Genomic DNA, 12,507 nt, shown 5'->3' on the forward strand with positions numbered 1-12,507 from the left:
ATATCCCATCTTCTTTATCTATTCATCTATCATTGTTCACCTAGGTTGCTTCCATATCTTGGCTATTGTAAATAGTATTGCATTGAACAAAGGGGTGCATATATCTTTTTGAATTAGTATTTTCATTTACTTTCGATAAATATCCAGAAGTGGAATTGCTGGGTCACATGGTATATCTACTTTTAGTTTGTTTTGTTTTGTTTTGTTTTTTCGAGGAATCACCACAGTTTTCAAAAGGGGCTGCACCAGTTTGCTGTCCCACTAATAGTGCACAAGAGTTCCCTTTTCTCCACATCCTCACCAATGCATGTTATTTGTTGACTTTTTGATAATAGCCATTCTAACTGGTGTGAGGTAGTATCCCTTTGTGGTTTTAATTTGCATTTCCTTGATGATTAGTAATGTTGAACATCTTTTCATGTATCTGTTGGCCATCCATATGTCTATGATAAAGGAGGTAAAAATATATACTGGAGTAATGACAGTATTTTCAAGAAGTGGTGCTGGGAAAACTGAACAGACACATGCAGAAAAATATAACTGGACAACTTTCTTACACCATATACAAAAATCAACTCAAAATGGGTTAAAGACTTAAATGTAAGGCCTGAAACCATTTAAAAGAAAACATAGGAAAGAAACTATTTGACATCAGTCTGAGTAATATCATTTTGGATATGTCCCCTCAAACAAGGGAAACAAAAACAAAAATAAACAAATGGGACTTCACCAAGCTAAAAAGCTTCTGCACAGCAAAGGAACCATCAACAGAAGAAAAAGAAAACCTACTGAATGGGAGAATATATTCAATGGGAAAATATATTTGTAAATGACATATCTGTTAAGGGGTTGATATCCAAAATATATAAGAAACTCATACAACTCAATAACAAAAAAATAACCAGATCAAAAAATGGGCAGAGGACATGCAAAGACATTTCTCCAAGATAATCTCATTTTAAAATCAGCTGATTGGCAACTTTAATTTCATCTGTAACCTTATTTCCTGTTTGTCATGTAACATATTTCTAGGTTCTGGGGATTGGGACCTGAATATCTTTGGGGGAGGCATTCTTCTGCCTACCTCATACACCCAATTCATTGTCTTTTCCATTGCAACAGAATAACAAGTAGCCAAAGGGGAAGATCAACTGGTTTTGAAAGTAAGGCTGAGAAGGGACCCATCTGGCACAGCCTGGGTTATACCTTGAACTCTGATTATGCTCACATTTCCTGGAAGAGCAGTTTTATTGTGAGAATACCTGTGTTTTCTGTATGCTAATAGAGACCCAGGGTTTGAAGCTGCACACAGTTCATTTTTCCAAATGGTGAACTCTTCAGAAAGCCATTCATGAAAACACAAAGTAGTTGTGTTCAAACACCTGCACATGCTTTCTGGATACTGACGGGATTTAATCTAAAAACCTGAATTGTAGAAATATAGGATGTGAGCTATGGAAGGGGTGTCAAAATCCACCTAATACAAAGCTCTCATTTTACAAGTGAGAAGACTTAGGCCAAAGAAGTAAAATAGCCCACTCCAGGTGACACACGGGATTGTGTTGTAGTGAGGGTTCTCAATACTGAGTCTAATTTCACTGAGCTAAGCTGTCATTTTTGTAGGCAGCGAAGTTTTTTTTTTTTTTTTTTGTCTCTTAAATCATATCATGTTGATCACCAATTCCTCCAGCCAGTGGTTAGGCCAGCAACCATTGTGGTATTTTCTAACACAGTTCTCTGGGAATTAAGAAAGTATTGACATGAGAAGAACAACAACAACAAAAATGGAGTTTGGGAGCCACCGCTGAATTATAGGTGCTCAGGAGTAGAAAAGTCCACAAGAGAGCTTGTTCTTTTGCAGTTAAAAATGGGTGAGATGGCATTGACTAGAATTTTTGCTCAGGAGTCCTGAATTCAATATTAAAAAAAGGGGGACGGCTGGTTTGTTCAGTGGTTGGAGCATAGTATTCATAACACCAAGGTCACCAGTTTGATTCCCACATAGACCAGTGAGCTGCACCCTCCATAACTAGGTTGGAAAACAACGACTTGACCTGGAACTGAAGGGTCCTGGAAAAACACACTGTTCCCCAATATTCCCTAGTAAAAAATTAAACAATAATAATAAAAACAAAGGAACCAATGAACATAAGACAGAAAAATGCAGATGTTTGGTTATTGAATATAAAAAAAAAAGTGTCACCCAGAGTTGCCTTGGCAGATCATGAGCTCTCAGTTATTGGAGGTATCCAAGCAGAGTTTGTATAGTCATTTGGAAAGAATGCTGTATTGGGAGTTATCAGGTTTATTTTGCCAAGAACTCTTTCTTTGAATGAAAGTCTACATGGCTGCTTAAACCAGAATATAAAACAGGTAATTGCGGCTCCTGTAGAGCCCTATAAGTCAACCAAATCTGGAAGCAAACACCCTCTATGTCTTCTGGGGCCTCGTTTTGCTCACTGTTCTTATAAACACGAGGTAACCCAGGAGGATTCAGGGCTCAAGTGTTTAGAGGAACAGGGCTGGGCCAATTATAATGGGTCACATATATATAGGGCCTGGCAGTGACATACACGCAGGCCTTTTGGGAGAGGCTTGTTGGTCAAACAGTGAAAATATTAGGTACAACTAAGTCAACCTTAAAACTAGAAGAATCCCCTCTAAGTCATCTTCTCAAACATGAAGTTTATAAATACAGCTGTTTTCCAGCAGGATTTTGCAGGCCATGAAACCCAGCTCAAAGATTGTCTTATTCTTTCTTTTGCTCATAATTCATTGACCTAGCAAATATTTATTGAACAACAAGTCTGTATCAAGAGCTGTGCTAGGTTTTGAAGCTACAATGGGAAGCAAGAAATATGTGACCCCTGATCTCACAAAGCTTCCATTATAAACTGTGAAAACAGGCAGTTAAAGAAGGAATTTCAATAAACTGTGGTTAAATATACAGGGTGCATTGGGAGCACATGGCAGGAGCATCTAACTGAGAAACACAGGAAGTCCAGGAAAACTTCTTGGAGGAAGGGAATTCTAAACTGAGACCCTAAAGGTGAGTGAACGGAAGAATAAGGGGTAGAGTGTTTGAGCCAGATAGAACAACATATTGCCCTCGAAAACTGACAGACTGACAGAACTCTGGCATGGGTGAAGTACAGATTATGAGGTGAAGAAGGGCAAACTATGGGGCAGCCGGTTGGATCAATTGGTTGGAGCGTAGTGCTCTTAACAACAAGGTTGCTAGTTCGATCCCCATGTGGGCTACTATGAGCTGTGCCCTCCATGACTACTTGACTTGGAGCTGATGGGTCCTGGAAAAACACACTTAAAATAAAAATTTTAAAAAAAGGGGCCGGTCCAGTTGCTCAGGTGGTTAGAGCTCCATGCTTCTAATGCCAAACGCTGCCTGTTCGATTCCCACATGGGCCAGTGAGAATCGACTCCTGCAAGGGATGGTGGGCTGTGCCCTCTGCAACTAACAACAGCAACTGGACCTGGAGCTGAACTGTGCTCTCCACAACTATGATTGAAAGGACAACAAATTGACTTGGAAAAAATCCTGGAAGCACCTTCACCAATAAAATCTTTAAAAAAATTTTTTTTAAAAAAGAAGGGCAAGCTACAAGCTAGAAAGATTAAGAGGGGCCTGATCACAAAGGGCCATATAGACCATGTTAAAGAGTTTGACCTTTATCTTAGTGACAATGAGGCATCATTAATTTTCTTAATATAAAAGATATAAGTTTTTTCCATCACACATAGAAATACATGGAAAAAAAACAAAAGTTAATTTATGTGCACTTTCTTAATAATTGTTTTAAAATAAGAATGTATGAGGTTTGAAAATTCAAACAGTTCAAAATGAAAAATTAAAGTCACCCTCCATCCTCCTCCCCACCAGACCATTCTCCCTAAAGAAACCAGTTAAACATATTTTTGTGATGATTTCCAGGAGAAAAAAAATTTTATCCTGCCATACTAGTATATACAAATAAGTGTGTGTGTGTGTGTGTGTGTGTGTGTATGTGTGTAGCAAATACAAGATGCTCACTCTTCTGTACTTTGCCTTTAACTTAATGATATATCTTGGAGATACTTCCATTTGTGTGTACACAAACACACACACGGAACATTTCACCAGTTTGAATGTCTTTCTTACCCAGGGGCCCTACTAATCTCTGCATTACTCTAATTTCAGTCTATAAGTAAGGCAAGCACTGCTGGAGGGTTTTAAGTAATGGGGAGATATAACTACCTTTGGATTTGGGGAAAAAACTAGCTTTGACTATTGTTTGAAAAGCAGATTGTGAGGAGCAAGAATAAAGGCAAAAAGAACAGTGAGGAGGTTATTACAGTGATCCAATTTAGAGATGAGCATGGCTCAGACCAAGGCTATGGCAGTGGAGATGTAGAAAAGTGGGTGGATTCAAAAGATATTTAGAATATAAATATGACAGGATTTGACAATGGAATGGGTGTGGAAAGTAAGAGAGAAGGCAGGAATCTTGGATGACATTCAGGTTTGTGGCTCAAGACATGGGAGTGGGAAGGAAAATTATATCATTCTGTCATTCATGAAGATCCTGACACCCACCCATTAAAAATGACCTCTCCCTTCTCTTAAATGTTATATCACTTTGTATGGACTTCCCTTCTCTCACTTACCATGCCTTTTTATACTAGTGAAAACTTGATTTCTACATTGTGTTATGTTTCTTATTTGCTGCCAGCTCCTTAGTAGTAGGAGTAGAGGTAGGCAGGGCTGAAGAAATTTGAGGAAGTAAGGAAAAAGACACTAGCATTTACTGATCACTTATTATGTGACAGGTGCTGTACTAGGCCTTTTTATGTACATTCATTCACTTTGTTTTCATAGCCTGACTTTACAGATGATAAACTGAGTCTCAGAGAAACCAAGTGACTTTCCCAAGATCGCACACTTTAAGTAGAGGCAGAGTCAATATTCAAACCCAGACTGTGTGTGCCCAGAGCTCACAATCAGAAAGCCACATGAGAATGTAGAGGAGAGTTGGGAGAAAGAGCTGATGCCATTCATAGAGCTGTTCAAGGAAGACATGTTAACTGAGCATGGAGGGTAAAGGGAGGATCATTGAGGTAGGCAGGAAAGGTCCGGAGCCAAGGGAGAGGACAAATAATTGTTGGGAGGATGCTCTGGTAGATGCCACATGAATGAGGTACCAGGAGACTGAAATAAATATACTTTTTTAAAATTAAAGTTTATTGGGGTGACAATTCTTAGTAAAGTTACATAGTTTTCACGTGTACAATTCTGTAATACATCATCTATATATCACTTTGTGTGTTCACCACCCAGAGTCAGTTCTCCTTCCATCACCATATATTTGATCCCCTTTACCCTCATCTCCCACCCCGCACCCGCCTTACCCTCTGGTAACCACTAAACTGTTGTTTGTATCTATGAGTTTTTGTTTCTCATTTGTTTGTCTTGTTCTTTTGTTGTTTTTGGTTTATATACCACATATCAGTGAAATCATATGGTTCTCTGCTTTTTCTGTCTGACTTATTTCGCTTAACATAAGAATCTCAAGATCCATCCATGTTGTCCCAAATGGCACTATTTCATCTTTTTTTATGGCAGAATAGTATCCCATTGTGCACCACTAATCATCAAAGAAATGCAAATAAAAACCACAATGAGATATCACCTCACACCAGTTAGAAAGGCTATCACCAACAAGACAAATAACAACAAGTGTTGGAGAGGTTGTGGAAGAAAAAGGAACGCTCATACACTGTTGGTGGGAATGCAGACTGGGGTTGGCACTATGGAAGGCACTGTGGAGGTTCCTCAAAAAAAATAAGAGTAGAATTACCATATGACCCAGCAATTCCTCTCCTGGGCATCTACCCCAAAAATCTGAAAACATTTATCCATAAAGATATATGTGCTCTGATGTTCATTGCAGCTTTATTTATGGTGGCTAAGACATGAAAACAACCAAAGTGTTCTCTGATAGATGATTGGATAAAGAAGATGTATATATACATAATGGAAATAAATATACTTTTGACCTTGGGCCAAAGATTGAATACCTGAAGGCCAGGGGTGGCAAGAGCTCAAGAATCAGTCTGCAGCTACAAGTTAGCTGACATGGGGTGAGCTTCAGAACAAGAGTCCCTTAGACTTGAGCAGTGGTTCTTAAAGTGCAGTTCTCAGGCCAGCAGCATCAGCATCACCTGGGAACTTGTCATAAATGTGAATTATCAGGCCTCACCCGAGATTTATTGAAACAGAAGCTGTCTCCAAGGGATTCTGGTGCATGAAATCCAAGTATGAAATCCATTACCTTGGAGGACTGAAGAAAGCAGCAAATAGAATTCAGGAAACAGAGTTCAAGAATGAGATAGTGTCCCCACAAGCCAGCCCAGTACAATCACACATCACTGCAGTGTATAATGATCCTTTCAAGGCAAGGCATGATGAATCCTCCTGGTCAGAGTAGTGGTGGGGAATGAAAAGGGAGGGCAATGGCTTCAGAAGTGTGATCTCTAGGGGACAATCTCTTCTTCCCTGCACCCGTCCACCCTTTCCCAGAAGACTTCTTTTTCAGAACTGCTAAGGGAAGTTCATCAGAGGGTCCTGAAATAAAGCATGTAGAGTGGTTATGACAGGGCACTGCCCATAGCTTTTTATTTTCACCAGGTACCTGATACTGTCATTAAATTTCAGTTAGGAAAATGGGAAGGAAAGTAACATTAATTGAAGTTTCCTAAAGTATTGAGCACTGTGCTAAGTGTTCAGGAAATGACAGCTTATTTAATTCTCATAATATTCCAGTCATGAAACTATTATTGTTCCTGTTTTACAGATGAGGAACCAGAGGCTCACAAAGCTTAAGTGAATTGCCCAAGGTCACACAGTTCAGAAGGATACAAATCCTGGTCTTTCTGATTCCAATGCTTCTCACACTAGACAGCATTGCCCCTAACCTGAGGGTACCTGTGATCCTCTCATTTCAGCACTCCCACGGCCATATCTTTGAGATTGTCCATACACAGATAACCTTGAAATATTAATTGAGTACATAAATAAATGAAGAGATGGGTTAGTGACTAAATTTAAGTCTTGATGGACTCTTAAGCACATTCTGGTCTTGTGCTTCTCAAACATCCTTTCATTGACATTGAGATTCTATGATGGTATTCCAGGGTTAACCACATTGTCTGGGTGGGCAGGCACACAGGTCCCCTCAGTCCTGCTCATTTCCTTTCTTCCTCATAGCCTTACCAGAAGAGCACCACTTTCATTTTCCATACATAGTGGGTGTTTACTGTAAGATTCTGTTTAGGGAAATAGTTTTGCTGTCAAAAATAATTTCGAAAAATGATAAATCTTGATCATCTCCACTTTACAGGTGAGGGAACTGAGCCTCATAAAGGCAAACTATCTTGTCCAAAAATACTGTGTTTTCTTTAGTAGCATAACTAGAACTTAGAGCCAGGATTCTTCAAGCATTCTTCTTTTCATCATGAATTAATACAACTTATTTTCTAAGAATGAGGAAATAAGAATTTAAAATTATTTCTTTATTGAAAATTAAAAAGTGATTACTCCTTTTGGGCATTTACTATGTGCCAGTCACTGTGCTAAATATAGTTCATATGAATAATTTTATTTCGGACCTCATAATGGCCTTATGAAATAGGTACTATTGTTATCCACATTTTATAATGGCAAAACTGAGGTTTAGAAGGATTGAAAGAATTTCTCAAAGTCACAGAATCAGGAAGTGTCAGAGTTGATATTTTTCAATCTAGGATGTCTGATTCTAGTTTCCATGCTCTTAATAACATTACCATATTGTAAATGTCTATATTGCAAAAATAGTTTATAGTGGAGGTTTTCAAACTACAGGTCATGGGCTAAATCTGGCCTGCTGCTTATTTTTGTAAATTAACTTTTATTGGTACATAGATATGCCCAACGTGCTACAATGGCCTTTTTTAGTAGTTATGGCAGAGGCTGTATGTTTTGCAAATAAAATATTTACTAACTGGCCCTTTACTGAAACAATTTACCAATCCCTGTTCTATAGGTGTCAATTTAAACTTTTTTTTGGTTGATGACTGATGAAAGTCATCAGAAATATATCCAGGATTTGCAGAAGAGGAAGACACTGTGTGCCCTCTCAGTGAATTGCTGAATGAATAATACAAACTCAGAAACTGGCCTAGCGGGCTTCCTGCAGCTTTTATTCTGTTGACTCAAGTGTGTCTATACAACCTGGCTCTTGTTGCCTTTCATGAGTCAGAGCAGAGACCTTATCCTTTCCCCTCCCTGTCATAAATGCCTTAGAGCCTGGACTTAGATCCTAGCTTAGTGGGTTTGGTCTCCACCTTCCCCTTTTAGCTTCAAGGTCCACATCTGTGCCAAGTGGGGGGAAAAAGGCAGATAACTGCAGAGGCTGCTATATCCTGATACAGCTTCCATTGATCACTGAGCATTTTTGAGGGAGCTGAGGCTGGTGGCTTCTCCTTTCTCCCTATTGGTTCTTCTACTTGGCTGGATCTGGAGTGCAGTCTGTGGGGCAGCTCATAAGTGTCTAGGCACCCTTAAGCACCTCCAATGGTTTATGACCTGGACTTTGCCCCACCAGCTCAGTCTTTGAAAGTCCTCCTCCCTGGACCCTGCCCCAGACACTTTAAATTCAGGAGAGAAAAATGTGTCGAGTCTGCGTGGAGAACAGTATCTGCTCCTAGCCAAGATCTCCTCATCACAAAGTAAGGATTCTAGGTGGTAGAACCGCCATCATACCTGTCTCCTTCTTATGCTTGGGTCTGGTGGGTAGATGTAGTCCTTTCCAAAGAGGTGTGGATTTCTCCATCTTTTCTCCACTATTTACTCTGCACTCATTCTTTCCTTGTACTTTGCATATTTGAAACCTATTTCTCTTCCACACTTAATATCAAGAATGTATCTTCTTCATGGAATGCTATATATGTAAATTTATGTAGTCAAGTGGATCCGTAGCTAGTTAGTTCAAGGCCCTCATACAAATGAAAAGACACTTGCCCTGAAAAGAGAAAAGCCCACATAGCTGATTACTGCCAGAGCAAGCTGGGACTGGAACTTAGGTCACTTGACTCAGGCCAGTGATTTTTTTTTTCTTTTTTTACTACCCTCTCTTTTCAGCAGAAACAAGGATGGCCTTTGGTCTTAAAGAAACCCAGACTCCAGTTTCCCTAGAAATTTTAGTGCCCATTTTTTTTAATTTTTTTTTTTTAAATTTAATATTTCCAATTCTTCTGGGTCTTCTTAGTTTTCAGGATGCTGACCTATATTAATCCAGGCCATCTTCTAGCTGAATCCAGTCTCTTCTATGGAAAATATTGGTAATACAGCCCTGGAGTTTCACTCTAGAAGCTGTTAGAAATGGCAGAAGCAGAGTTAATATACATTTAAAAATATATTTAACAGGTGAACAGCAGGCACTTGATAATTGTGAAGTCGCTTCCCTAATCTCAAAAGAGCTCTCTGTTTCTCCCCTGAGCAGCACAGTGTGGTAGTGTGGTAGCTAAGAGTCTAGACAGACCCAGTATAATTTCCCCCTTTTTTACTCCCTAATTGTGTAACCTTGAATAAGTTACCTTCTCTCTTAGAGCCTGGTTTTCTTCAGTTGTAAAGTAAGAATTAGAGTGTCCATTTCACAGCAGATCAGGAGACTTAAATGGGGGAATGCTTGTTAAGTGGTTAACATAGGGCCTGGCATGCAGAAAGTTCTTTGTTTTATTCCTAGTTTTATTTTTCTTTGTCACCAAGCAACCATGGCTTCAGGATAACAGGCAAGGCTGATAACTGTGCTTCACAGCAAGAAGGGAAAAAATTGGGGATGGGGGCTCCTCTCATGTCTACTAACCCTTGCAAAGGGCCCCATTTCGAAAATGGGGCTGTTGGAATCCATCTGTGAGCTTTGACTGGCCCCGCTGACAGTGCATTCTCCTCCCCCTCTCAACAAAAGCCAACTAGCAAGCTGCGATAAGAAAATGCAGCCCACCCCCTTGTAATTCCTCCTGAGATCCTAACCAGGATTTGGAAAACACCCGGCTGTGTTCAAAGAACCATCCCAGGTTTTGTACCAAACCAGGCCGGAACAAGACATTCCAGTAGTTTAGTTTCTGGAAAGGAAGGCACTGCCCCCTCCTCCATTCCACCCTGTCCCAGGAGCACCCGCCAGATTGGAGCCTTGGACTTAATTTATGAGAAAGGCCCTGTAACCCAGGATACTGACTGAGCAGGGCTGGCAGACTCATACTGGGGTCTGCAATTCAGCATCACTAGGCCGCTGACATGAATATGGAAGGGTTTTCCCTAGCAAAGGTAAGCTTTCTTTCCTCTCTTTCCAAACCCTACCTCACCTTATTTTCTCTGTAAAAGTCTTTATTCATCTGGCTTTTGGGGTGTCCTGGACCACTGGGAGAGAAATTCAGCTGCTGAGAAATTAGAAGAAGCTTGGCTGGGTGTGCAGGGAAGTTAAAGTGCACAATAGACTTCTTTTGTTCCTCTCTCCAAAATGGCCAGGAGCACACTGGCTTCACTGCTTCAAAAACAATCCTGGAGTTGTAGAGAGTAGTTAATAACGTGTTCATATTCCATTTCACAGGTTGAAGGGTTTATTGAGGTGATGGATCTGGGGACTACATAAGTGGGAGGCTCAAACACTTTAAAAAAACCACTGAGTTTAGTTTCATATTTTTGAGATCCATATTGGCATAGAGAAAGCAAATCAATAATAGATGAACTAAGCTATCAACTCAAAATCTAAATTATTTCTCACACTGTCTAAATAACAGAAATATTTTAGAAAACATCAGTTCAAATTCTGGCTTTTCCAGTAACTGGCTGCTTGACTTTGAGTAAACCCCTTCACCCCTCTGACATCAGTTTTCTTTACAGCACATTAAAAAGTTGAAAAAAAATGATTTCTAAAGGTTTTTATGGAAGCATACATCTATAATGCATTCAGTTTCTTACTGAGCATCTATTACATTCCAAGCCCTTTGCTAGGGTCTCAAATATCCTTTTTTTTTTTTTTGAGCCTCAAAACAGTTCTGTGAGATAAATATCATACCATTTGGGGATAAAAAAATGAAGCTCAAATAGGTAAAAGTGACTTGAGAGGTCACATAACTACTACAGGCAAGAGATAGCATTTGAATTCGGGTCTTGTAATTTCAAATTAATATGCTTTCTATGGTACCACAACTGGGGTGTGAGGAAATAAATCAGCTTTCTTAGTACAAATGCAAATGCAAAATATGTAGTAACATCATATTGTCCCAGGAATGGTATGGTGATAGTATGATGGACATGATTGATAGGCTGGGGGATCAGGAGTTAAATTCTAGTACTAACTTTCAGGACTTTAAGTGAGTCCTTTCCTCTCTGGTCCTCAATGTCATCATCTCTGATGTGCTAGAATACAGTGATAATGATTAAAGAATAATGTAAATTGCACTTGTATTATCTGGAATCTTATGGGGCTTTCAACACTCTTGCTATTTTCCCTCCCAGTAAAGAAAGGCCTGTACTCACTAAAGGTGAGAAAATCCCCATTTGGGACCTATTTTGAGTCACAGGGTGAAGAAAGAGCCAAAACGCATTAAGAAAGCAGAGGATCAAAATAGATGGAGGGTTTTATTATGTTGAGATTGAAGACAGGACCCCAAAGACAGCTCAGCATTCTTGTGTTCAGTTGAGCAATCCTTTGCGTAGGATGGGCCTCTCCAGCTCAGTTTAACCCAACTCAGAAAGGGAGATAAGGGAGATGGAGGGAAAGAAAAGAGCATTGTCACATTAAAGGAATGACTTGCAAATTATAGGGAAAACAGTAATGCAAATTGTCATGGATGTTGGGATGACAGGAAGGTAAGGTAAAGGTGGGGCAGGCTTCATTTGTTGTTAGCTGACTTTCTCCCCAGGCTAGTCTCAGTGTATATTAACTAAACTATGTAGAGCAGAAATTCATTCATTCATTCATTCATTCTTTATTCGCTCTCTCTCTCCTCCTCCCTCCCTCCCTCCTTTGAGCACCTCTTCCTTCTGTCTTCTCTATTTTTACTTTTTCCTAGGATTCTGGCTCACCTTACCTATTTAATTTGTCCTTTTACCTTCCCATTTTATTTTTCTTCCTCAGTCTGGCCTTTCTCTAAGACTTACTCCTGTGGGCTCAGCTGAAAGAAACTAGCCCTACCCAAGTGAAAAGTTTACATAGGGCTTTCACATCCTTCATCTCATTTGATCTTCATAGCAAACTAACGAGGATCCCAAAGCAGAGATTATCTTCACTTACAAGATGAGGAAACTGAGGCTTAGGAAATTAGGTGACATGCTCAATGCCATACAACTAATAAATGATTAATCCAGAACTAGAACCTATTTTTCTAGGGTCTAAAGTCTTTCAATTTTACCATGAAATACCCAAGTGAATCTAAAGGACTTTTATGGGTTTTCCTTTCTTCTGTTTTAAT

The 12,507-nt window shown here is 39.6% G+C and overlaps 1 protein-coding gene across 6 annotated transcripts in view; it reads left to right on the top strand.

Annotated features, from left to right (window-relative positions):
• Window positions 1-8,555: 8,555 nt before the first annotated feature.
• Window positions 8,556-12,507, top strand: part of HEPH (hephaestin) — an 86,325-nt gene continuing 82,373 nt past the window's right edge. Inside the window, exon 1 of one of the 6 annotated variants that reach the window (XM_033115874.1) lies at window positions 8,556-8,760. In XM_033115874.1, the coding sequence (XP_032971765.1) occupies window positions 8,606-8,760 (155 nt within the window). In that variant the 5' untranslated portion in view covers window positions 8,556-8,605. Of the gene's footprint in view, window positions 8,761-10,142; window positions 10,358-12,507 lie in introns of those variants that run through there. The other 5 variants (XM_033115897.1, XM_033115922.1, XM_033115906.1 and 2 more) reach the window with 5 other exon arrangements.

Source organism: Rhinolophus ferrumequinum, chromosome X, assembly GCF_004115265.2.
Source record: "Rhinolophus ferrumequinum isolate MPI-CBG mRhiFer1 chromosome X, mRhiFer1_v1.p, whole genome shotgun sequence".
NCBI lineage: Eukaryota > Metazoa > Chordata > Mammalia > Chiroptera > Rhinolophidae > Rhinolophus > Rhinolophus ferrumequinum.